Source organism: Castor canadensis, chromosome 8 (genome assembly GCF_047511655.1).
Source record: "Castor canadensis chromosome 8, mCasCan1.hap1v2, whole genome shotgun sequence".
NCBI classification, from domain to species: Eukaryota; Metazoa; Chordata; class Mammalia; order Rodentia; family Castoridae; genus Castor; species Castor canadensis.
In genome coordinates this window covers 157005585-157028533 of record NC_133393.1, presented here as the reverse complement: position 1 = coordinate 157028533, position 22949 = coordinate 157005585, and the positions used below count along the sequence as shown (strand labels likewise).

Here is a 22949-nt window from a genome sequence, read left to right as displayed (position 1 = left end):
CTCCACACGGTGGGCCAGACTGAGCCCAAGAGTGCCAGGACCCTGCACTCAGGAGCCACCATGGGGGTCAGGAAGTATCCAGGAGTGCACCAAGGTGTCCACAACCCTGCCTGCAGGTGCACCCAAGGTCCTGGGGAGACTTCCCATTCCAAGGTGCCCCTCTGGCCACAAGGCCCCAACCGATCTCATGCAGCTTCAGCAGAGTCCCAAGAACGGGGACCAGACAGTTCTGCAGTCTAGGGGAGACCAAGAGGGCAAGGGACTGGAAGTTGGTTCTGAGCCTGGGCACCCAGGTGGGGAAGACCCTGTTTTCCTAGCCTTAAGCCGGTCTCTAACCCAGCCTGCAAGGCGTCTTGGAACACCACGGACAGGAACGTAGTAGGCCTCGCCCCTGACACCCATCCATCTCCAGCCCTTGCCCACCAGACCCAGACTGGCTCCGCTCTCGTCCTCGCCAGGCCCGCCAAAGTGGAGCGCTGGTGCCATCTACCGAGGGCCAACTGCGAGCGGGCGGGCGCCACTGCCACCGAGCCATACGGGGCAGGGGACGGGAAAAGCAGCCTTGGCCTGGGTCGGAGCTCTGGGTCAGCACAGGAGGTAGCAAGGCCCCAGCACGCCCCAAAACCGTGTTTCATCTGCGCCGGGAGCGCCGCCCCCGAACCCCGATGGGCGCGGGGCGGCGGATCCCGCGCCGCCGGGGCCGGGCTCCCGGAAGGGTCGCGCGCCGGCCGCTCAGTCCCCCCAGTGGCGCTAGCTGAGCCTCGGCCGCGCGGCGGCGGCGGAAGATGCTGGAAGCTGGGTCGGGCGCAGGGACCGCCGCCAGCTGGGAGCTGCTCAGAGTGAGGAAGACGGCGCTGGGGACCGTGTGCGTGCCAGTGATAATTACCTTCTTTCAGGAACTGCGCGTGGATCACCAGGACGAGGAAGCAGCAGAGCGCGGCACCTGCGAGTGCCCAGAGTGCCTTCAGGAGCTGCATCGCGGAGTGCCAACTCGGCCGACGCCCCCGAAGTCGCGCAGCGAAGGTCCAGGCGCCGCATCAGCGCCCCGCCGGGTGCAGCCACCGCGGCCGCCCGCTCGCGCCCTCCATCCGCCGCCAACGCCGCGCTCCGCCGCGACTGGAGGCGCCACTCCGGGAGGCGATCTGTGTCTTTTTGGGCAGGGGGAGGGGAGCGGGCGCAGGGGGAGGGCACCGGGGAGGGGGCGGGCGGGGGCGGGGAGGTTAGCAGAAAGTCTCGGGCCGCGGCGGCCGCCGCTCCGGCCACTCGGCCACCATCGCGGGCTGCGGGCCGCCGGGGGCCCGAGCGCGGGGGGGCGGCCGCCGCGGCCCCATGAATCAGCCCCGCCGCCGCCCCCGGAGCCGCGCCGCCAACAGGGCCCGGACGGCGGGCCGCGGATTGCGCAACGGCCGGGCGGCGCGGTGTAGGGGAGGGGGGGGGGTCCGGCGCGGCCCTGGCCCTCCGCCGCCTGTCGCCCCCCCGCCCGCTGCCCGGCGTCCCTTCCTCCTCCGCTGCCGCTTTCGCCGCCTTCTCCTCCTGCTCCGCCGCCGCCTCCGCCGCTGCCCGCGCTCGCTCCGGCCCCGGGCTCAGGGGGCCGCCGCGCCGCCGCCGCCGCCGCCGCCGCCGCCGTGGCGAGCCAGGCTCGGGGCCGGGGCTGCGCGCCGGGTGCGGGGCTGCCGCACCATCGCTGCCGCCGGGGCCCGCGCGGCCCGGCCGAGCTCGCCGCGATCGAACTTGCGCGGCCCGGTCCCTGCCGGACGGTGCCGGCCTCCGCGCCTCCGCTTCAGCGACCGGGACGCGGTCCGGGCCTCGCGCGCCCGCTGGCTGCCTATGCTGGCTGGCGATGCCGGTGGTGGCCGCGCCGACAGGTGGGGCCGGCGACGCTGCGCGCCTCGCCGCCCGCGGGACGCCGCTGCTCCGGCCCCGGTGGCGCGCGCCCGGCGCTCGGCTCGGCGCCGGCCCCTTTCGGAGAAGTGGCGGGAGGGGGAGCGCGGCGCAGGGCTCCAGCAGCCCCGCCGGTGGGGCCGCGCTGCCTCGGACTTCGGCCCGCGCCCCGCCGCCGTCTGCGCTCCGCCCGGCCCGCGGAGCTGCCGATGCGCACTGGGCCGCGGAGGGGACCCCGGGGACCCCGGGCGCCCTGCAGCGCCCCCGCCTGGCGCGCCGGCGGGTCAGGTGGGGCTAGTCCAGCTGAAAACCGCGGGTCGGGCTCCACCTAGGTGCGCAAGGGCCTCACTGCAGAGCCGGCCGCGGCTGGCTCCTGGAACCGGGGATGCATGGCCTGAAGTCGCGCCCAGCCCCCTCTCACATGCCACAGCCCCGGGAGAAACGGTGGATCCCGGGCCGAGGCGTGACTACTGCCTGGGGCTGCCCTGCATCTGGATCGGCTCTGAGGTTACTGTTGGGAAATGGTTCCGTGGGTTCTGGCATATCTGACCAGAAGCCCCACATCCCGGGCCTACTGTGTGCCGTTCTCCAGCCAGCTGCCCTACACCCAAGAGTGCAGGAGCACAGTGGCTGCTTATGGTGAGCTCCAGAGGCGGCAAGAGGGCACCCCCTGCCGCTGCTGCCATTCCTCCCCCAGGAGGGCCGCTATTTGTTTCTGGCCAGCTTTCCTCCCCACCTCGGTACCTCAGAGCATTAGGAACTGTCCTGTTCAGAGGGTCCCCCGGTGTAGGGACCAGCACATTAGGCCCCAAGGCATTTTTGCCTGAATGGAGTTTGAAACGTGCAGCAAAGAGCCCTGGGCAGGAACCAGGGCCTGTACTTCTCCCTGAACCTTTGCCTGCCCTTTGTGGGTGGGTGGAGTCAGGGAGGCCCTGTAGCCTACCTGTGTCACATAGATGGGGTTTTCTCCCTGCCCTGGAATATATGTGCCAGGGAGGGTAATAGGCCACACCTGAAGGGCTCTTAGAGGTGAGATAGATCAAGCTTCTCACTGTACATTTGGGGAAACTGAGGCACACACTGGCATAGTGACTAGTTAACTAGCAAGTGGAGGGCAGAGGCAGGACTAGTTACCAAGCTCAGTGCTGTGTGGTAGAGCAGATTCCATTATGCCTACACCTGGTCAGAGGAGGGGGTGGACTGAGAGCAATTCTGGCAACCGTCATTCTTCCCCCACCTCTGAAGACAGCTAGGACAAACAGGTGCCAGTCAGAGTCCTCCCACCTGCATAGGTGGCCCCAGCCTGGAACCAGCCAAGTAGCTAAGCAACCCAGCTTCTGCCCTTGGAGGGGCTGAGCTCTCTCCCTCTGTGCAGACTCCTCAGACCCCCATTTCTTATAAGCACCCCACTTGTCTGTCTTCACCCCCTAAACTTTTTCCAGCAAAGTCATCCATGCAGCAGCTCTCCAGATTCTGCCCTGCCCAGCTTGGCAGAGCCTGACCTCCACCAAGGTCATTTTCCTGCACACCACACCTGAAGTGGGGTGCTCCACCTCACCAGGTTCAGCATCTTGTGATGACTGAACATAGGTGCATAGGCCCAGCCCATAGGGACCTCAACCACAGTGAAGACCCACCTCTGACATTTACCATGTCCCCAATCAAGTGCACATTATTTGAAAATTCAACAGTATTTTAAACTCACTTAGGGAACTCAAAACAGCTAACCACTTGGAGAGTCTTTCTGTAAAGAGAATTAAAGAGAAGTGCACACATAGAGGCGTGACCCATCAACATTGTCATCAGGTGGAATTGGCATGCCCAGTACTGTAAAGGCCAAAAGCATCCTCCCCCAGGAACCAACACCTCCTATTAGGGGATGCAGGCAGCATTGTGGGTTCCCTTAAAGGAAACGTGGGTGAAAAATGGAGGGCCCCATGTCTGGCACCCAGAAACGCTGGCTCACTGTGCAGAGTAAGGAGGGTTGCAGTGCACTGGGCGATCAGTTCAAGGTGGCAGGCAGCACCTGCAACCAGCAAATGAAACCAGTACAGATCTCAAGAGACACCGGAGTCCTGCGGAAATGAAGGGAAAGACCCTGTAAAAATAACAAAAGTATGACCATGCTGAGGAGAGAGATCAATGAAAGCTGGCAGGCCACAGGGGGCAAGGGCATCCCAGGGCTAGGTGATGGACAGACAAGAAAGGCCACCAGAAGGATGCCCACTGGGATGCCAAAGTGGGAGGAGCTCATCCAAGAGGCCCCAAGCAGGTGTGCACACAGAAGAGCCCTGGCCCAGAGTGCTGAGCAGGTGTGTCCACTCCCTTCCCCATGCCCAAACTGCTGCTATCAGCGGTTTAGTTGAGACCCAAGTTAGAAGCTGTGCAAAGAGAGAGCAGCCATCTGCCCGGGGAGGATCGCCCAGTGCCCGTCACAGCGGGAGCATAGATGGGAGAGGTGTGCATTTTATTGAACACGACTCTAGCCGAAATTTAAGTTTACCTTCAATTAGGCACATAGGCAGTAGGCACAGTAGTTTAGCTGTCACTATGACTTTGTGAACAACAAAGGTCACAGGGTATTTTCACATCACAGCTCTGTGGTATCTCAGCCTACTGCCTCTGTCCACATCTTCTTCAAATTACACCCGTCCCACTGCTAGTTCTTTCTTTTTTAATGCAGTACTTTAATGAAGAAGCAAACATGCCTATATCAAAATAGGTTCCTTAGCATTTGATAACTGCATTTTAATATAATTGGTTTTTATAGTAGTCTTATTTTTATTTTATTTTGAGATGGTTCCATAGGCTTCAACAGAGGGCCAGTTATGCCTATGACCCCCGCCCAAGTGGAAGTCAGAGCACAAGACAGAGTCCTAGCAGAGCTGAGTTGAGCACCTAGGCCCTTCATGGCAAAAGGATTGGCAAGTCCAAGGGCAGCACCAATCCCTCACAGTAAAATGCGCAAGACCAGTCTATCCTGGCAGGAGGACGTGCTCATCAGCTCTGTGCGCACTTCCAAGGAGGCTCACATGTCCACACACCCTGCACATTTCCAGAGAGTACAGTCAGATCCCCTGGCAAAGCGAGAAGCCTGCCTGACCACACTGACCATATGCTGTGCACTGATCACTCTCCACACATGGACGGTTTGCTCATCACTGACCACTGACCTCATTGCCCAACTACGGCACACCTCGCCCTGCACTCTCATGCAGACCGGACCACTCGGTGTTAACAGAAAGCCAAGGCATAACACAGAAGGAAGGCTCAAGACTTACCTTCTTCGCCTGATGCTGAAAAGACAGAAGTAATTCAGGAAAACTCAAAATAATCATAGCAATCCTAAAAAGCATCGTGGTCAAAAATATTTTGAGACAACATGGTGCCCATCAAAGGAAGCCAGGAGCCTATAAAGAAAGCTGGTAAATCAGACAAGAGGGACTCTTAGGAGTGAATGCGGTTGGCCCATTTTAAGGTATGGGGGATGCACTGCATAGGGAAGCGGACAGAAAGGAAGGCCAGCTGTGGGGAATAAACCCAGAGGAGTTTTCCAGAGTGGAGAGCTTATGGAAAAAGAGAAGGAAGGGAAGGTATAGAAAAGGAATCTCCCGGTTGTCCCGTATTCCCTTATTCAAAATTCTCTAGGAGAAAACGGCCACAAAGAGAAGAAATTGTCAACCAGGAACCCGCAGCTTCCTGTGGGCTGGCCAGGTTCTCAGCAGTTCTAGTGGTCAGATGCAGACCTGAGCGACTTGATTTACAACCTTGCAAAATACAAAAACGTTGACGAGGCAGAGCCATGCAGGGTATGGGCGGCTCACACCTGTAGTTCCAGGATTTGGGAGGCAGAGGCACAAGGCTCGTGCAGTCAAGGCCAGACTGGGTTACACATAGCCAGATCCCATCTCAAACACTAAAAATTAAACCCAAATAAATTCGGGTCCACCAAGCAGGAGTTAAAAGTGACACTGGGTTTTGCTCAGCAATGCTGGCTTCCACTAAACATCAAAGCAGTGTCGTCACATTCTGGTGGGAAAAGGCACAGCACCCAGAGTGCCACAACAACACAGTGCCCACTGAAGACAACCACCACACACCCTGCACAGGGCTGATGCTCCCGCAGAGAAAGGAATCAAGACAAGAGGCGAGGTAATATGGAGTTAAAGGTGTTATTTGACGTCTGAGAAGTGCAGAGCATTGTAGAGGCCAGCATAAAGATTTCATGGCCCTGATACATACAAGAATCCCCTTCAGCTGAACAGTTACTGTAAAATGTCAGGTGCCTTTCTTCACGGTTGTGGTCACAAAGCCTTTCTGTGGTGCACATCACTTGTGGAACAGTCCTAAGTCCACGTGAAAACTAAGCTCAGGAATTACTAAGCCTTAATTGTTAAAAAATACCTGTCCGGGTGTATGTGTACACGCAGTTACATGTACATACATGAGTGAACGAATGGAACGAGGAAGGTTGAATGTTCCAAAGGTGAGTTCAGGCCTCGATGAAAAGTCAGAAGGTACTGACTGGACCTGATGAATCACAAAGTAAAAGTCTGAGTGTGCACTAAACATCGTCATGCTCGTGAAAAATAAAAAATCAAAATTATAGTATGAAAACCAGAAGGTTGGGAGAGTAAACTGTGAGCCACTTTGTTGCTCAGGAAGAGGCCAGGGTACCGGAAGAGAGAGACAGAACCTTGCTTTTCATTTTAAGCTGGTTTTTTTTTTCCTTTTCATTTATTTTTACCATGTAACTGTAGTGATATTTGTGATTTAAGGAAACTTAGAATCATACAAAAACACTCATAAAATGTGTTTTATCCATACAATGTAATACTCGGCATTCACTGAAGAAAATGAGAGCGGGACAGAATACGTACACGTATAGGCAAAGGTAACAATGGGCAATGTGAAAATATGAGTGAACATTCACTCTACCAACCAAAGGCCAAGGGTGGTCTTGACCAGTGGGTACAGTTCATCCAACAGTGCAGGCTAACTGCCATTGCCCAGGTGGGCTCATTCAGGGAGGTCAGGACTATGGGAGCGAGTCTAACATTCAGAGAGGTGACAATGGCACAGGCCTCCCATAGAGGGAGAGGGGAAAGAGCTGGGCAGCTCGGCAAGGACTAGTGAGTGGATATCATGACTCCAGTGTCAGCCTGGCCATGTCACCTTGGCAGGCAGGAGCTGCCAATGCAACACCCTCATGCTCTCTTGGGGAAAGACTCTAGATGGCAGGTAACTGTGACTCCTGGTACCGGCCCCTGGAGTGTCAGGAGGGGAAGAGGCTTATCCTGGGGACTATGGTAGGAGAACTCAGCAGGTCAGTGGTGACACTGATCTGAAGCTTATGTCAACTCTGGAAGGCCTGACTGTGAGGAGGGGAGAATTCTGGGCTGGAAGGAGGGAGCCCCATTTCCTGAGCTGCGGGAGGGAAGCAGGCCCTGGAGCTCAGTTTGGTCTCAGAGATCAGGGGCAGCATCCATTGACACCTGAGGGAGGAGAGGTGGGGGGGGAGGGGCCTGGGGCCAGGGGCAGCCTGCACGCTGAGGCTGAGTGGAGAGCCATGGAGGGCAAGGTGAGAAAGGAAGGGGTCTGGGCTGGCCCTGGGCAGGTGTCCATGAATAGAGGCCAGAGACAAAGAAGAACTGGCAAAGGGTCCTGGAAGATTTAAGGGAGAGGAGACCACAGCAGGGCGGGGCTCCCAATAAGCAGGACTTAATGGGCAAAGGACACCTGCCCAGTTCCCTGGTAGAACTGGCAGCAGCAGGGACAGCACAGTTGCATTCATGAATGTACAAAATGGCCCAGATCAGTCACCAGGCAGTGTAGACCAAGCTCCTCTCACAGCAACAGGTGCCACATGGCTGAGGGGCCAGTGGAGACCCCCAGGCCCAGAAAGGGAAAGGTAGGCAGCTCATGTAGGACTGCAGGGAGCTGGGGTGGTCCCCATCCCAGCAGCCCACCTGGGAACAGCTTGGTTGCAGATGTGAGCCAGGGACCATGGGCAGCTCTGGTTCAGAAGGGAGGACTTGCACTGGGTGCTGGGGAAGCACAGTCTGATGCCGAGTCCAGGTACCCCAGGGTGGGGAACAGGAGGCAAAGCCTGGGAAGTAGATGGAGCTGCATGTCCCCTGCCTGGGCGGTTTGCAGAGGAACCCAGGGGCCCAGAGTCTCTGTGTGCAAAGAACAAGCTCCATGGAAGGGCAAGCTGAAGACCCTTCCAGTTCACTCTGTAAGGGACCTTTGCCCCAGCCAGATGGAGCCAGCAAGTCCACCTAACAGCTGCTCTTCATGTACAGATGTGCCTGTGCCCACAGTCAGGAAAACACACACTAACACCGTTCATACAGTCAACATGTTCACAACCAGGCCCAGACAAACACACCAACACATTCACACTTACCACACGCTCACACACCCAAAGACCAGCACATTCAGTTATGCTCACACACTCAACCACACCCCCACACGCTCACACACCCTCATGCAAACACAAACACATTCAGTTATGCTCACGTACACACACCCAAACACACATGCAGGCAAGCACACGACACATTCATTCACACTCCCACCCCCCCACCCAGTTCCCACATGCACAGGTGTGTTCTGCCCACAGAGTCCTGGGGTCCCTTCACGATCCCTGCCCACCCCTGAGACTCTCTGCAGACTCTGCCTCTGAACAGCCCCTCTTCTGGGTGGCCAGAGTGCTAGTGCCATAGGAACACCACCACTCTGCCTGGGTGACAAGGAGAACATGAGGCACAGGTCATACATCAGAGCTGTACCAGGCAGATCTGTGCAAAGGTGGTTCACAGCCAAAGTTAGTGGAAGGTGCTGGGGTGGGGGTGGCCAAAGGCTGTTGTTGACTGAAAGGAAAGACAAGCTAGAGACAGGCAGAGGGTGGCAGAACCTTGAGCACTGCAAGGAAACAGGTGCCTCAATACCAGGGCACAACTGAGGGGGTCCCGGGAGCCCAGGGTAGAGGCTGCTCCTGCCAGATTCACGGGTCCATGCTGATCAGCATGAGCAGGCCACAGGAAGGCATCCTAAGGGAAGGTGTCAGGACATGCTTGTGGACACCTGTGTGTGTGCTTGCAGGTGTGTGGCAGTATGTATACACATCATGTTTTTAAGCAAGGTATATATTACATGTCCACACATGTATACATGCCTATGTGTACTGTGTGTAGTTATGTGCACGTGCATCTGTGTACGTGTGCACTGTATATGCATGAGTTCAGTTTGGCATGCACATATGCCTCTGTGCAGGTATGTGCACAGTGCACAGCTGTGCTACTGAGTCATGTGTGCACTGCTGTGGGTGTACATGTCGGGGCTCTATGCATGGGGTGTCTGTGGACATCTGTTTTATCTGTATGTGTACACACCTTCTCTGGAAAGCCACTTGGGAGACAGGTTGTCCTGCAGCCTCAAGTTTCAGATGGGTGTGTCAGCATCAGTGAGACAAACTCTGCCTTGGGAACCCCTGCTTGGTGTGCGCCCACAGACACATACATTCACACAGACAAACCTGACCCCGTGCGTGATCACCAGTCTGTTCTCGTGGACCTTCAGCCATCCATGTCTCCCTACCATCTGGACATCAAGTGGAGTTAGTGTCACATGAACCCTGTGGAAAAGCCAGCGAGCTAACCAGAGCACAACAGACTCAGCAATGTGAACTGCAGCCCCATGTCTGCCATATATACACTGAGCCTGAGACGAGTCAGACCCCACCCTAGCACTATGGCATCACAGCACCCTGGTGTCACCAGCGGGACTCTGCAGTGGGAGCTCCTGGACCTGTATACCAAGCTCGTATCTCTGCAAGGCAGGCTCAGCCACTCAGTCCCTCAAAGACTCAGTTTTCCCATCTTTAAAGGGGGGTTATGCCGCAAAAGCAGGAGAGGTGGAGCCTCAACCCTCCCCCCACCAGCACACGGCTCCACTTGTAGACTGGCCACACACACACTCCAAAGTGGCTTCCAGGTGGATGGGACGGGCAGAGTTCAGATCTTTTATTTTAAATTGTATTTCAAGAGTGCAAATCAGTGCAGCCATTATGGAAAATGATATGGAGGTTTCTCAAAAATCTAAAACCAGATCTACCCTATGAACCAGCTATCCCACTTCTGGGTACATACCCAAAAGAATGAAATCAGCAGGTCAAAGAGGTGCGGGCACGCTTGGATGTGTTGCAGTGCTGTTAACAACAGCTGTGAAATAGAAGCTGACAGGTACCTATGAACAGATGAATGGATTACGGAAAATTGGGGTGTGTATGTGTGTGTGTGTGTGTGGAATATTATTCATCCTTTAAAAAGGAAGAAATACTGTCTTTTGGGACAAAATGAATGAGCCTGGAGAACATAATATTAAGTGAAATCAGGCAAGCACAGAAAAATGTCACATGATCTCACTCACTTGCTGAGTGTAATGAAGTTGAGCTCATAGAAGTAGAGTGGACGGTGCTGACCAGTGGCTGAGAAGGGCAGGGGTGGGGTGAGGGAGGTTGGTTAATGGATACAAAGTCACCGTTAGAAGCAAGAAATTTGGTTGGTGTGCTGTGGCACAGCAGGGCAGCTACAGATAAGGGTGATGTACTGTATATTTCAACATAGCTAGAAGGGAGGATTGGAATGTTCTCAGCAAGAGGGCATGGTAACTGTGTGAGGTGACGGACATGCTGACTGCACTGATCTGGTCATTGCACAGCACAGTGCATGAACATTTGGAACATCCCATTGCACCCCACGGAATGTACAGCTCCCATGCGCCAATCAAAACTCAAAGCCCACTTCTAAAGATGATCTGAGGAAGTCTTCCCAGCTAGCTTTGAGCCTCAAGAAGCCAGTGTTTTGTTTTTATTTTATGTCCTTACCGTCAAAAGGGAAAGTGACTGCACTTTAAATTACCTGTTTCTGAGAGCTGGGTTGGGGGCCCTTTTCCGAATGGTAATTTTTGCACCCCACATCAGAAGGGATTGAGTCAGACTTGTAAATGAAGAATTAGCAGAAGGGGGTCCCGGGGACTAAGCTGCACAGAGAGGCTGAGACTTGGAGGGGTACCAAGGAGGACCCCCACTGCTTCTTGCTTACCCTCACCACACAACTGGCCCATCTTCAGGGCACAATCTCCCAGCATGGTAAGGGATGCTGACTAACCTGTCATCTGCCCAGGTGAGGCATTGCAGCACCAGCCTTGTGCCCCTGGTGGTGTTCCTTCTCAGAAACTTCCTGGGCTGGCTGAGTTGCCAGTCTCAGAAGGCCCTCCCAAGTGGCAGGATGTGCAGATAGGACAGATTTCCTGTCAAAGTGCCAACTCAAAGAAGCAGGCGCCAACCCCCTTCTTCTGAGCACTCATGGCCTCCCACATGGGTCTACTGCACCAAACAGGAGACCACAGAGCAAGCGCGGGGTCGCGGCAGACCCCAGTCTTCCTGTTCCTGAACACCTAAGAGCATGGCACTGGCAGGCATCTCCTCTCAGCCTGCAGGCACAACTTGGAGAAGACCCCCAAAGGTCATCATGGCTTAAGTGGTGGACTGGGTGAGGCTGCTAGCTAGAAACACAGGCTCCTTCAAATAAGAAAAAGGCTTGTGCCCCGCCCTGTTGTCTGCCCAACGAGTACAAGAAACAAGGGTCCCCAACCCCATTTGGGGGTCACCATGACTAGGCCCCAAACCTGCAGCATGCTGTCAAATGTTGAACAGCTGGCTGCCTAAGATGTAAAGCCCTACTGTGTGGTGCGTGCCAATGTCCAAGGTGTGGACATGCCCGGTGTGGCCTCTAGCTGGCCCAGCTGCCTAGACCTGGCTGCAGGGGGACAGCCAGGCTCCCAACCCAACTATTGCTACAAACACAGCATGAGCTGCAGGCTGCTGTTTGCCAATACAACTGTTTAAATATTGCATTAAAATATTACTCATCCTGACGGGAGGTTTCTTGGTGCTGGCCTCATCCTCTCCCCCATCCTGAGACAGCAAGGCCCTCCCACCACCCCAGGCATCATTTCAAACAGGTCTAGGACAAGCCTTGCAGTCTGCAGAAACTTCCTCTGCCACACGTCCCCCATGCCCCTTTCAAGTGAGTCTGAGTGTCTACCTCATCTCCACTGCTTAGGAAGCCCGCAGAGCACCTCCTCCTGAATCACTGCTGCTCTCCTGAGTTCTCAGCAGCCCAGGAAGTCACTCTACATCACAGGAAAGAAAAATGAGCACCTGAGCATAAGGTGTCTGCACAAGTTCCTGCATCTAACAAGAGGTCAAACCAAGCCGCTGGCTCTCAGACCCCATGCTCCTTCAAGGCTGCCTCGAGGTTCAGGATTGAAGGGGCCTTGTTGGCCCTGGAGGTCCAGGAGGGCTCCTTCTGCTCACCTGTCTCTTCACCTGCAACAAGAAAGCTGGGCCTCACTCTGCTGCACAGCTGGGTCTGGGGAGGGTGAGGGGGCTGGCGGCTGGGGAAGGTGTTGAGCTGGCAGCCAGAAGCAACGGGGACAAAGAAAAGAGCCAGGGTTTCAGGAGAGGGTCAGGCCACAGTCACAGCTTTCTGGGGCTGTCTGTGTGTCCTCACACTAGCCAGCTATTACTCTCTGGGCACCTCAATCCCACATTTAAGCTTACGGCAGGGATTATGGCTAATGTGAGCAAAGATAACTGCTGGCCCTAAAAGATGTTTTCTTCCTCCTTTCCATCTGTATACCTGGAAGAAGTAGATCATGCCCCAAGGAGATCTCTGGGGCACACAGCTGTGGAGAACCCAAAGAATGTCCCAGCCAGCAATGGCCTGGAGTCACCCCAGACAGGAAGCTCGTCTGAGCTCAGGTTTGATTCTGCATCAGGATAATCCCCTAATAGGCTGACTGCACTGTTCTCAGTCCTCCATGGAGTGAGTTCCAGGTCCTCTCTCCAGAGGAAGAGAGCAGAGTCAAGGTGGAAGAGAGAAAGGAGGAAGGGAAAGTCAGCAGCTGGAAGAAGGGCAGTGGGGAGACTGAGGCTCAGGGTGGGGAGAGGGGATGGCTTTTCTCACTGGTTAGCTGTGCCTCAGGGCAGCTGAGGTGGAAACCAGGCTAACTGTGGGCTCTACTCACAGGGGAAGACAGCTACCTGCTGGACAGTGTGTGGAATTTATGCCCTCATTTCCTGTGACCCCACTGGTAGCCCCAGGAAATAGAGGCTGTGGTCTAAGAAAACCCACTTCTCACTGTCCTCCAGCCTCATTTCCCTACTCTGGGATGCTCCAGCCACTACAGTCTACTGGAGCCTCTGCTCATGTCCCAAGACTGTTGCTGTCCTGCACAGACCAGCAGTCAGCCAGGGTCACCCTGTGAGGCTCCAGGGCCATATGCACCATGTGCCCCACCCAGAGAGCAGTTACTCTTAGTCCCAGCTGCCCCTGCAGGAACTTGCTAGAGGAAAGAGGTCACCAACATGGAGAATTGAGCAAATGGGTAGGAGGTGGGGCACACACATCCCCTCCTCCCTCAGGACTTCCTGTCCCCCACACCCCCCAAGCTCTGCCAGCACCTCCCCAATGGCCAATCTCAGCAGTGTCTGCAGTGCCTCTTATCTCCGACCCCTGACCACTATTACCTCACTCTCCTTCGTGGACTCCTTATCTTTTCTCTGCACACATCAGCTCACACTATAGCTGAACCTAATAGATCCCATTCGATCAAAGTACGGATTGTCCTTTTAAAGCATTTTCAAATGAGACTAGGAGGAAACCACTTGGCCAGTGGAGGGCACTTGGTGGTCCCTGCCCAGACCAGAAGACCAGGAGGACAGGATGTGCTCCAAGTCGGGGCTCACCCTGCCCTGAGCTCACTCAGACAAGCAAAAACAAATACTTTGCTTGTCTTTGTTTAAAAACAATTTTCCTGTTCAAATATCTTTGGGAAAATGCAACCAAATTGAAGATGTTCAGACCCTACATTCAGAAGTTACAGGCCCCAGAACATTCCTCAAAGTAGCACCTATCCACAGGGAGAAACATTCTGTCCACCAAGCAGCAAAATCTTGGAGACAACAGGAATGCTCTTCCACAAGGAGAGGTGGATGTGGTGTGGGATGGAAAGAATGGGCTTGACTCGCTTACACCAGCAGGTATGAATCCCCAGACCACACAGAGCAGAGCACAAGCGAGCTGCAGAGTCACGAGGCTGCAATAGCCCAGACGCTGAAGACGTAGGAGGGCACAGAGGGAAAGCAGGAGCCCGTTGTCGGGGCTCAGCCTTGCTGTGGGGCACACGCTACATACACCTCCTCTGATTCAGTTCTCACTACAGCCTGTAAGGCAAAAGCCCTTCCTCATGAGGAAGCTGAGGCACAAGGGGCTCAAAACATGCAAAAAGCAGCACAAGAAGCAGCGCCAGAGCAGGATCTACCAGGGCACACCCAGTCACCTCTCAGAAGAGGTCAGAATGTCTTCATAGGCTCCCTCCATCTCTCCAGTCATTCTTCTGCCCATCTACTCATACATGCGTACATACATACACCAATCCCTTTACTTCATCCACCAATCCATCCATCCATTCAACCATCTATCTGCCAACTCATCCATTCAACCATCCATCCATCTATCCATCAATCAATTCATCTATACCATCCATCAATTCATCTGTCCTTCCATCCACCTATCCATCTACACGGCCATCCATCACCAATCCATTTATTTTTCCATCCACCAATCCATCCATCCATCATCCATCTGTCCATCAACCACTAATCCATCTACTTATCCCCTCATCCTTCTACCTACCATCTATCCATCACTCATTCACCCACACATCTCTCTACCTTCCCTGGCTTTGTCTAGGTAAGGAGCATTCAGTACAGAATAAAATCCAGACTTATTACACCAAGACCACCTGGGGGAAGTGGTCATTGCTCAGGGCATTTTCTACCCCACAGGCAAACTCTGTGACTGAATATGTGGGCACCTGAAGGCTGAGCACAGAGCTAGTGAGGCAAGGCCCTGGAAATGCCCTTTGAGGTCTGGAGCAAGACAGAGTTCTAAAGCAGTAGACGGATATTCAGGAGCAAAGACCTGAGAATAACAAGGCTTCTATGTGGTGTCTAAAAGCCTTCCTCTGAGGGGAAAAACTCCAGATTTGCCCAGAGCAGGCATAAGTTGATCAGGTTATAGGCAAGCAGAATAGTGGTTCTGGGTTTTTGTGATATTTGTTTAAATGCTACAGGATCTGAGACGTGCACATTTCTTTTTCTTTTTTGGCAGTATTGGGGCTTGAACTCAGGGCTTTGCCTTGCTAGGCAGGCGCTCTACCACTTCAGCCATGCCTCCAGCCCTATTTGCTTTAGTTAGTTTCCAAATAAGGTCAGCTCAGAACATGATCTTCCTAGTTATGCTTCTTGCTACCTGGACTGTCGGGGACTCACCAGCTTTTATTGGTTTACATGTGATTCTTTTTGTTCCAATGTACACCTCTGGACAAGCTGGGATTATAAACATGATCCATGGAGCCAGGTGGCCATATGTACTTCTGAAAGCAGGACTGCAGCATCCCCTACATCTGTCCTAACTGGGAGCTGATGCTCCTTACCACCATGCCCAAGGCTGAGGACACAATCCCATATCTGGGAGAGTCACCTCCTGTCCCCAGCAGCCAGCCCCTGCTACGTATTCTCAGGTCCAAACCCTGCCAGGCACTTGGCTGCGACAATAGGGTCCTTGCTTACTCTCTAGGGCCACCCAAGCCTGAGCCACATGCCTCTGCCTGGGTGGGGAGCAGACTCCCACCAGACAGCAGGGAAGCTCTTCTGTGCCACCGCTGACCCCACCTTGACCACTAGGAGGCAGTGTGGCAGAGAGAGGAGGGCAGGCTTTATCCCTTAAACTTCAGTTCTCTTCCTGGCATCCCCTCAGGGCTGTAGATAGCAGCCAGGAGCCCTTTGAACTTGTTTCCTCAGTTTACCTCTTTCACAAGGCTGCTTGTGAAAGGGTTGTAAGACTGTATGACCAGGAGGCAACCCCATGGGGCTGTTGCCTGTCTCACTGAGACAACCATTGGCTTGACTGACCCTATCTTGCAAGGTGTACTGATGTCCAGGACAGTCCCTCACCAAAACCTTAGCATCCCTCGGACCTGAGGACCAACACTGTCATGGCCAGGCCTGGAGGCTTCCTCCCCACTTTGGGGGCCAGCCTCCTGACTGTCAGAAAGGCTAACATCCTGGGGCCTCATCCCACCTGGAGCAAACCTCAACCAATGCCTGCAGAGCAGAGAAGGGGAGCATTGAGGCTTGTGGCCAGCGCCTTTCCCAGGGTTCCCAAGAGACACAGACTGACCATACAGATGATAGTAGCCAGATAACACGTGATAACTGAGCTCCGACCCACAGCCCAAGGTCCAAGGCTCTCAGGCCCAAGGGTCAGTACTTGGACAGTTTCCCTTCATTTTGTGCCATTTCCTGACTCAGGACCAACCAGAGAAAGTCATGCATGCTCCCTAAGCAATTGCACAGGAAGCCCTGACTCAAGCAGGTCGGATTTACTGACCCAGGTCACACCTCCCACAGGGCGCTTCCCATAGAGCGCCTCCCATAGGAAGCCTGTTCTTGTTTCACAGGCACCCCTGCCCATCTGCCCTCAGGTTCCGAAGGATAACAGCCATACGTGCTTCCATCTGTGCCATCTTTGTTAGTTTCACAACAATGGAGCCCAGCTGCCCACAGAGGGGTGTGGGCACCTCACAGACTGCCCTGCCTCCCTGTTGCCAACCTCACCTCTCAACACACCATACCATCCTTGCCACAGGGCCTGCTCTTGCCGAGACACCCCTGCTTCCAATAGCTAGGGTGACATTCCCCCGCCATCCCTTCCCAGCATGGGTCATGGCTTCCATGCTCCAGATCACCCAAGGCCAAGTGAAGAGCCTGCAGTGCTCCTGGAGGAGAGCTAGGCCAGGCAGGCTGTGAGGGAGCAGTCTTCACTTGTAGCAGATTGGAGTCACCATGCCACCTGACATCTCTCTGCAGGGATGTTGACCCCGACCTCTTGGACCACAGCCTAAGAAGCCAGTGGCATCTCATGAGCCACAGCATCTACTGCCCTGCTTGGTCAACTGGAGGCAGGACAAATGCCATTTGGAGGAAGCTGCCACTCCCACCCATGGGAAACCCAACCAGTGGGGTGGGGGAGAGCCCAGTACCACTTTCTCCAGGAGCTTTCCCAGACCCTTCCGGCCCAGCAGCACCAACCCCCCAAGAGGTGGAAAGAGCTGCCAGCAGAGAATGACACCCATATCCACAGGAATGGCAAGGACCATGGCCCCACCTCACATGGAGAGATACACTTGCGTGGCCAGTGCTGGCTTCTCCTGTCCCCTAAGGGCACAGTGCTAGTGAGGCCAGGCAGGCCATTCAGAGCAAAGAAGACTGCCCCCTTGTCCTCCCAACATACATAAATGCCCCCTCTTGTCCTCTCTGAGGAAAGGCACATAATGAACCATGGCGTGTGATGAGCTACCTGCTTGCAGGACTCTTGGGGCCCACACAAAGGCCAGGCTGAGAATCCAGGGAGGGGGCAGTTGGTACCGTCCAATGAATGTCAGAGGAATGGCTGAGGGTCAAAGGCCAGCTGCTTGACTTTAGGAGAGCATCTGCCCGGCATCTGGTCTGGAAGTCACCCAGAGTGCTGGTCTGTGCTCCACCCAGAGTCTCCAGGCACTGTCGTCTCCACAGAAGGGGACCCTGGCTTCGGGAGGAGGAGCCAGGCAGCAGACGCCAGGTGGAAGCCCCACACAGTTCAGGCAGTTCTCCCACACTGGCAGAATTGTTCAGAAGCAGCATGGGGCCCAAGCCCTGACCCTCTCTGACAGCACTCTACACAGAGGACTGTGTCGGAGACACCCCCTGTTCGTCTGCAGCCAATGCTGGCTTGTGAAGAGACACAGGGACAGGGCTCTTTCTTGGTAGGTTCAGCAGTGTCCTGAGGTCTTCAAGGCTGTCACTTGGCTTTGGTGGTCTTCATAGGAAGGGCATCCTGGCCTCCCCTAGGCAGGTGGAGAGCCCCAAATGGCTGTTCCTTCTTTGTCGCAGGCCCACATGCTAGACCAAGAGTGGTGCTTGGCAATGGTCTCATGCCTTTTTCCCATTTTCTAGGAGGGGTCTGGGGTCGGGTTTTTGCAATGTGAATAGCAACAGGGTGGTAGTGGTGACAAGGAAAGCTAATACATATTCTACACTCACCATGCACCAGGAACTGGCACACACATTCTAGTCCCTGCCGCAGCCCCATGTCATAGTTACATGCCTGAATCCTCCAAAAAGGAAACTGAGGCAGAGAGCACTCAAAGGCCCCTTGTGTGGGCAGGATGCAGGGGCCATGAGCTCAGCCATTGCTCTCGGGATCCTCCCACACCACTCAGCAACTGATGAAAATGACTTTGCGTCACCTTTCCCAGAATGCACGTGGCCTGGGATGGCCACAGGCAAATGATGCTGAGTGCAGAGAACATCCACTTCCAAAGGAGGTCAAAGCTCAGGTCCACTGTGTGCTCCATCCTGGGCGTCAGAAATGGCTTATTGATTTTAAAGTCCACAGGGGAGCTCTGTTTGTGAGCATAGTTCACTGCCAGAACTTTCTAACACAGATCTGGTTTGCAGCGTTTCAATCACAACCTGGTCGCAGTAGGAGTGAATCATCCAAGTCCAGTGACCTGGAAGCCACTGTGGGAAGAGGAAAGGTGACTGTTTCAGAAGCCACAGAGCACCCGGCCCCAGGAGGGCCAGGCAGGGGGACTAGGCACCAAGTCAGGTTTATTTTTATCCACTAAACCTGGCTGGAAACCCAGGGCACCAGGCTAGGGTGGGGGGTATCCTGAAGCCATCTCCTGGAAGCCAGCAGTCCACCCACTTCTGAAACAGCCTCTGCCCCTTTGGAGCTCCCCATGGACATTACAACCTCCAAAGAGACCAGGAATCTGTGGTGGCCCCGGGAAGAGGCACGGCTTTGCCCTCCTTGTGTCCTGTGCTGGACCCATCATGGACTCTGAGTATCTCTTTGAAGGATCTCCCAGGACCTCCACTGGATGTGCTGGGCAAGTGTGCCTTGAATGCATCCCAGAACCGTGGGGCAGGGAGCAGATCTCACTTGTGTGATGTCATCTGTCCAGCTGTCCTCTGGGCCAGGTGCCACGTTAGCTTTCCTGGTGAGGCACCCTGGTACTGTAAGCCACATGGCTTGCCCAGGTCAGCATGGGCCAGAACTAGAAAGTTCTAGTCCACACCCCCATCCACTGCTGTGCCCTGGCCATGCCCACACAAATCCCTGTGTCATCTACCACCCCAGGGTCTTCTTCCCCCAGGTGTAGAGGGCAGCATAGGACAGGAAACCCACTGGGACCTGCTCACTATTGCTTTCTAGGTGAGAACTCCAGTAACCAGGGACCAGGAATGAAAGCACTGGGTGGTCTGTCAGGCCAAGAAGATGTCAGCAAGCCCATGTGGCCCTCAACTAGGGACAGCCACAGGGGTGGGCATTCTGCCACATCACAGACCCCAGCCCAGGAAGTGGTTGGGCTCTGAGTGCGACAAACAACTCCTACTGAGAGCCAGGAGGATGGCCCTCACCTGGAGGGTGTGATCTTCTCACCAGACCACTCTAAGGCCACTTCAGCCTGGAGAGAAGGTCTCCATGGCCTGGGTTGGGCTACGAAGTCAGGAATGAAAGGCTCCCTGTGGCCACAGAAAGAATTGAGGGTGCCCGGCACTCCTGCCATGTGCTACCCAGCTGGTGGGGGCCCTGTGTTCCAAACTCTGCTCTTCATTTGTGAGGTAGAGGTGAACATCTCCATTGAGAGGCCATGGTAAAAATTCAACACACAATGCTGTCAGTAATCGCCATTAATGATGGCAGCCACGCCTGCCTGTGCCCTTCACCCACTTTACATCTTGCTTCTGTATTTGCTCCCAAACACAGGTTCTGTCCCCACCAGTGCTGTACTCTCACCCGACATTCTCTCTATCCTCCTGGCTCATCTCAAGGACAGTCTCAAAGGTCACATCCTTCCTGGTCTTCCTGCTTCTCCCATACATTGCCAAGACCTGTCACCCCAGAAATGGCAACAGCTGGGGGTGACCTCTGAGAATGTGAAGATGGGAGGAAGCCCACCTTCTTCATTGTCCAGGCCCATGGTTCAGAAAGAGTGGTCAGGGCAAGGGTCACAGAGGCTCCAGCTGTCCCGGGACCTGGGGTGTCTGCTCCCCAAGCAAGGTCAGGTTCAAGCATAAAGGTGCTTCATGAGCTGGTTGAGGAGCCACCCACAGGCCTCCTTCCCAAGCAGCCTCACAATCACCACAGCATCAGAGATATGCTGCCATGGGTCCAAGTGAGGCAAATGGGTGTCCACTGTCCCTATTCACTCAGGAACCGAGCAAAAGCCCATAGGCCAGGCCCTGCACTGTAGACACTTACTGCCTCGTGGTCCTGGAGGCTGGAAGCCACCATCCAGGTCCTGGCCGGGATCCTGGTGAGCTCTCTCTGCTTGGACTGCAGACGGGCGCCTTCTCACTGTGTCCTCATGTGGTAGAGCATGAACAAAGAAACAGCTCCCTCGTGTCCCCTCTTTTCCACTGATCCCACCAGGAAGGGTCCAACACACAACTGAAGCACTGCCCAAGGCTTCCAAATACCGTCACTATCTGGTTAGGATTTCAACATAGGACTGTGGCAGGGTCAGTCCCCACACCTTCTCCCCTCCTTCCCTGGGAGCTTGGCAGACAAGTGGACAGCCAAGAACTGTGCCTGCCCTCCGCCCTCTTCCTGGCACAGGAGGGCACTCGGTAGTCTGTCTGGCTTTAGGAACTATGCTTGGGTCAAACCTAGGTCTGGTTCACTTGCTGATGGGACTTCACTGCCTGCATGCATCTCCCGACACGCACCCTGAACCCGTCCTCCAGTGCCCCACAGAGAAGATGCCCAGGACAAGTTAGCAGAATGAATAAACAGCCCCAGGAACAAAGAGAGACTTCTCACCAATAACTGCCACTCCTGATGCCACCCTCAACCGGCTGAGTTGGACGAGAGATGGCAAGGCCCTACCCTACATAGGTCCACTCCATTCACTGGCTTCATTACTGGTGTGGAGGACCATGTCCCTGTAAGTAATCTGCTGCTTGAAAATGCAGATGACGGCGAGCTCAGAGACCCCAAGAGACGCAGTGGCTATTAAAACACATTATTTTGGTTTCAGAGAGGGACACATTCAAAACCAAGATTTAATTTGTCCATGTGTAAAACCTAGACTTTAAGAAACACCTAGGGCAAGCAGCAAATGAGTGTGTGCTGAGGAAAAGCAGACGGCGATTTGCTGGCTCCCAGCAAATTGAACATAAGCTCACATTATAATGCAGCCACAGAGAACGAGGACGCAATAATGGCTCTATCGGGATGTTATGGCTGCAGTGCTGAATGCGAATGAATTGGCACAGGCCTGGCCCGTTATCCAGCTGGGAGTTCCCGTCACCTTCCCCGTTCCTAGGAGTTTGAGCCGTTCCTTCTGATGTGTAGAATGTGGTGACAGCGGGAGGGAGACCGACATCACCCTCCCAAGGAGCGCTGAGGGCCTCTGCTGAGGAAGTGCAGGGCAGGGCAGGGCAGGGCCAAGCATGGGAAGTGGACCTTTGCTAAGAAGGTGGGAGAGACCCCCTCCACCTAGGAGTGGTCATGGTGCTCAGAGGACAGCGGCAGGCATCTGGGGGTGACTGTGAGAGCTGTGTTCTCCAGAAACCAACGGCTGGGCTTGGTGAGTGGGTGAAGCGTACGACCACCTTCAGGAGACCTGGGTTCCCCCTAGGTCTCCAGGGATGCAAGCACCGTAATCACTTGCCTCTCACTTCCACCTTCTGTTAGTGTCCAGGGTTGCCTCGGCAAAGTGCCAGAGCCAAGAGTACAACAGAGATACTCTCTCCATCCGGGAGCTGGATGTCCAAAACCAAGGAGTGGCAGCGCCAGTCTCTCCTGAGGCCTCTTTGGCCAGAAGACTCCATCTTCTCCCTATGTCCTCCTTCTGTGTGGTTGTCACTGGGCCATGAACCCTAGACCTGGGCATTCTTTCTCTGCCCTCAGGGCACTCCTAACTGGGGACACCCATGATGCCGGGCTTCACCTGCAGCCACTCTTTCCTCTATCCAGAGATAAAGTCTTAAGTGTTTCTTTTTTAGGACTGCACAGGGTGAGGTGCAAATGAGCCCACGAGCCCATAAGCCCCACTCTCGTGGGCTGCAAATTCTTTTCCCTGAGGCCCCAGGGAAGAAAGCAGTGGGCACACAGGAGCTGCTCAGTGGGGCTCTGCAGGGGTCTGACAAGGTGCCGCTCAGGCTGGCACCCCTGCTCTGCCATTTGCCGTGTGCCATAGCCGTGTACCAGAGCCCCTCACCCTGAGCATCCACTACAGAAAAGTCTGACCATGTCTGGCACCCACTCCTGGAGGTCAGCTTCCCTATAGGATCCACCAGAAGGAGCTGTCCCTCTGCAAAATGGATCCTGTGTCCCTGTCCCTACGGTCAGGTTGAGGATGTGTCCAGGTGAGGACAGATCTGGCCATCTCTAGAGATAGGCACTCAGGGACAGAGCAGGAGCCAGCAGGTGGCTCATGCAGGGGAAAGTCAGAAGTGCACGAGACCTGAACTCCAGCCTGTCTACCCACCAGCACTAGACATGAAGCCTCAGTGACAAGTAGCACACAGCCATGAAAGCACCGTGCTAAGCAAGGGGGCAGGCCCACCACACTGACAATGCAGACTGGAAACTGGCCTCTCCACTGACCTCCAAGGGTCCAATTCCTCAGGGCAACCTCAGCAGGGAGGAGTAGGACTGGCTGCTTTCAGATTCCACATGCGAACCTGAGCCTATAGCCCCAGGTTCCCTAGAGGCAAAACGTCCCCTGCATGGTTTCCACATTGGTGACAAAAAGCAAGTGGCACTCGGTGTGGGATGCAGTGACAAGCACTGCATCCCCTTGTAGGGCCATGTGGTCTCCTTGGCCAGGGGCTTGGACCTTGAGGCCCTTGCCCTTTGGGCAAGTCTAACACTTGCTGA

At 55.0% G+C, this 22949-nt stretch overlaps 1 protein-coding gene across 2 annotated transcripts in view; it reads right to left on the bottom strand.

The window, feature by feature from the left end:
* Tafa5 (TAFA chemokine like family member 5) overlaps positions 1-22949 on the bottom strand; it is a 218502-nt gene that overhangs the window by 133534 nt on the left and 62019 nt on the right. Inside the window, exon 1 of one of the 2 annotated variants that reach the window (XM_074084728.1) lies at positions 887-1188. The exons of the other annotated variant lie outside the window; for it this stretch is intronic. Within the exon in view, the coding sequence (XP_073940829.1) occupies positions 887-977 (91 nt within the window). The 5' untranslated portion in view covers positions 978-1188. Of the gene's footprint in view, positions 1-886; positions 1189-22949 lie in introns of those variants that run through there. 2 annotated transcript variants of the gene reach the window in all.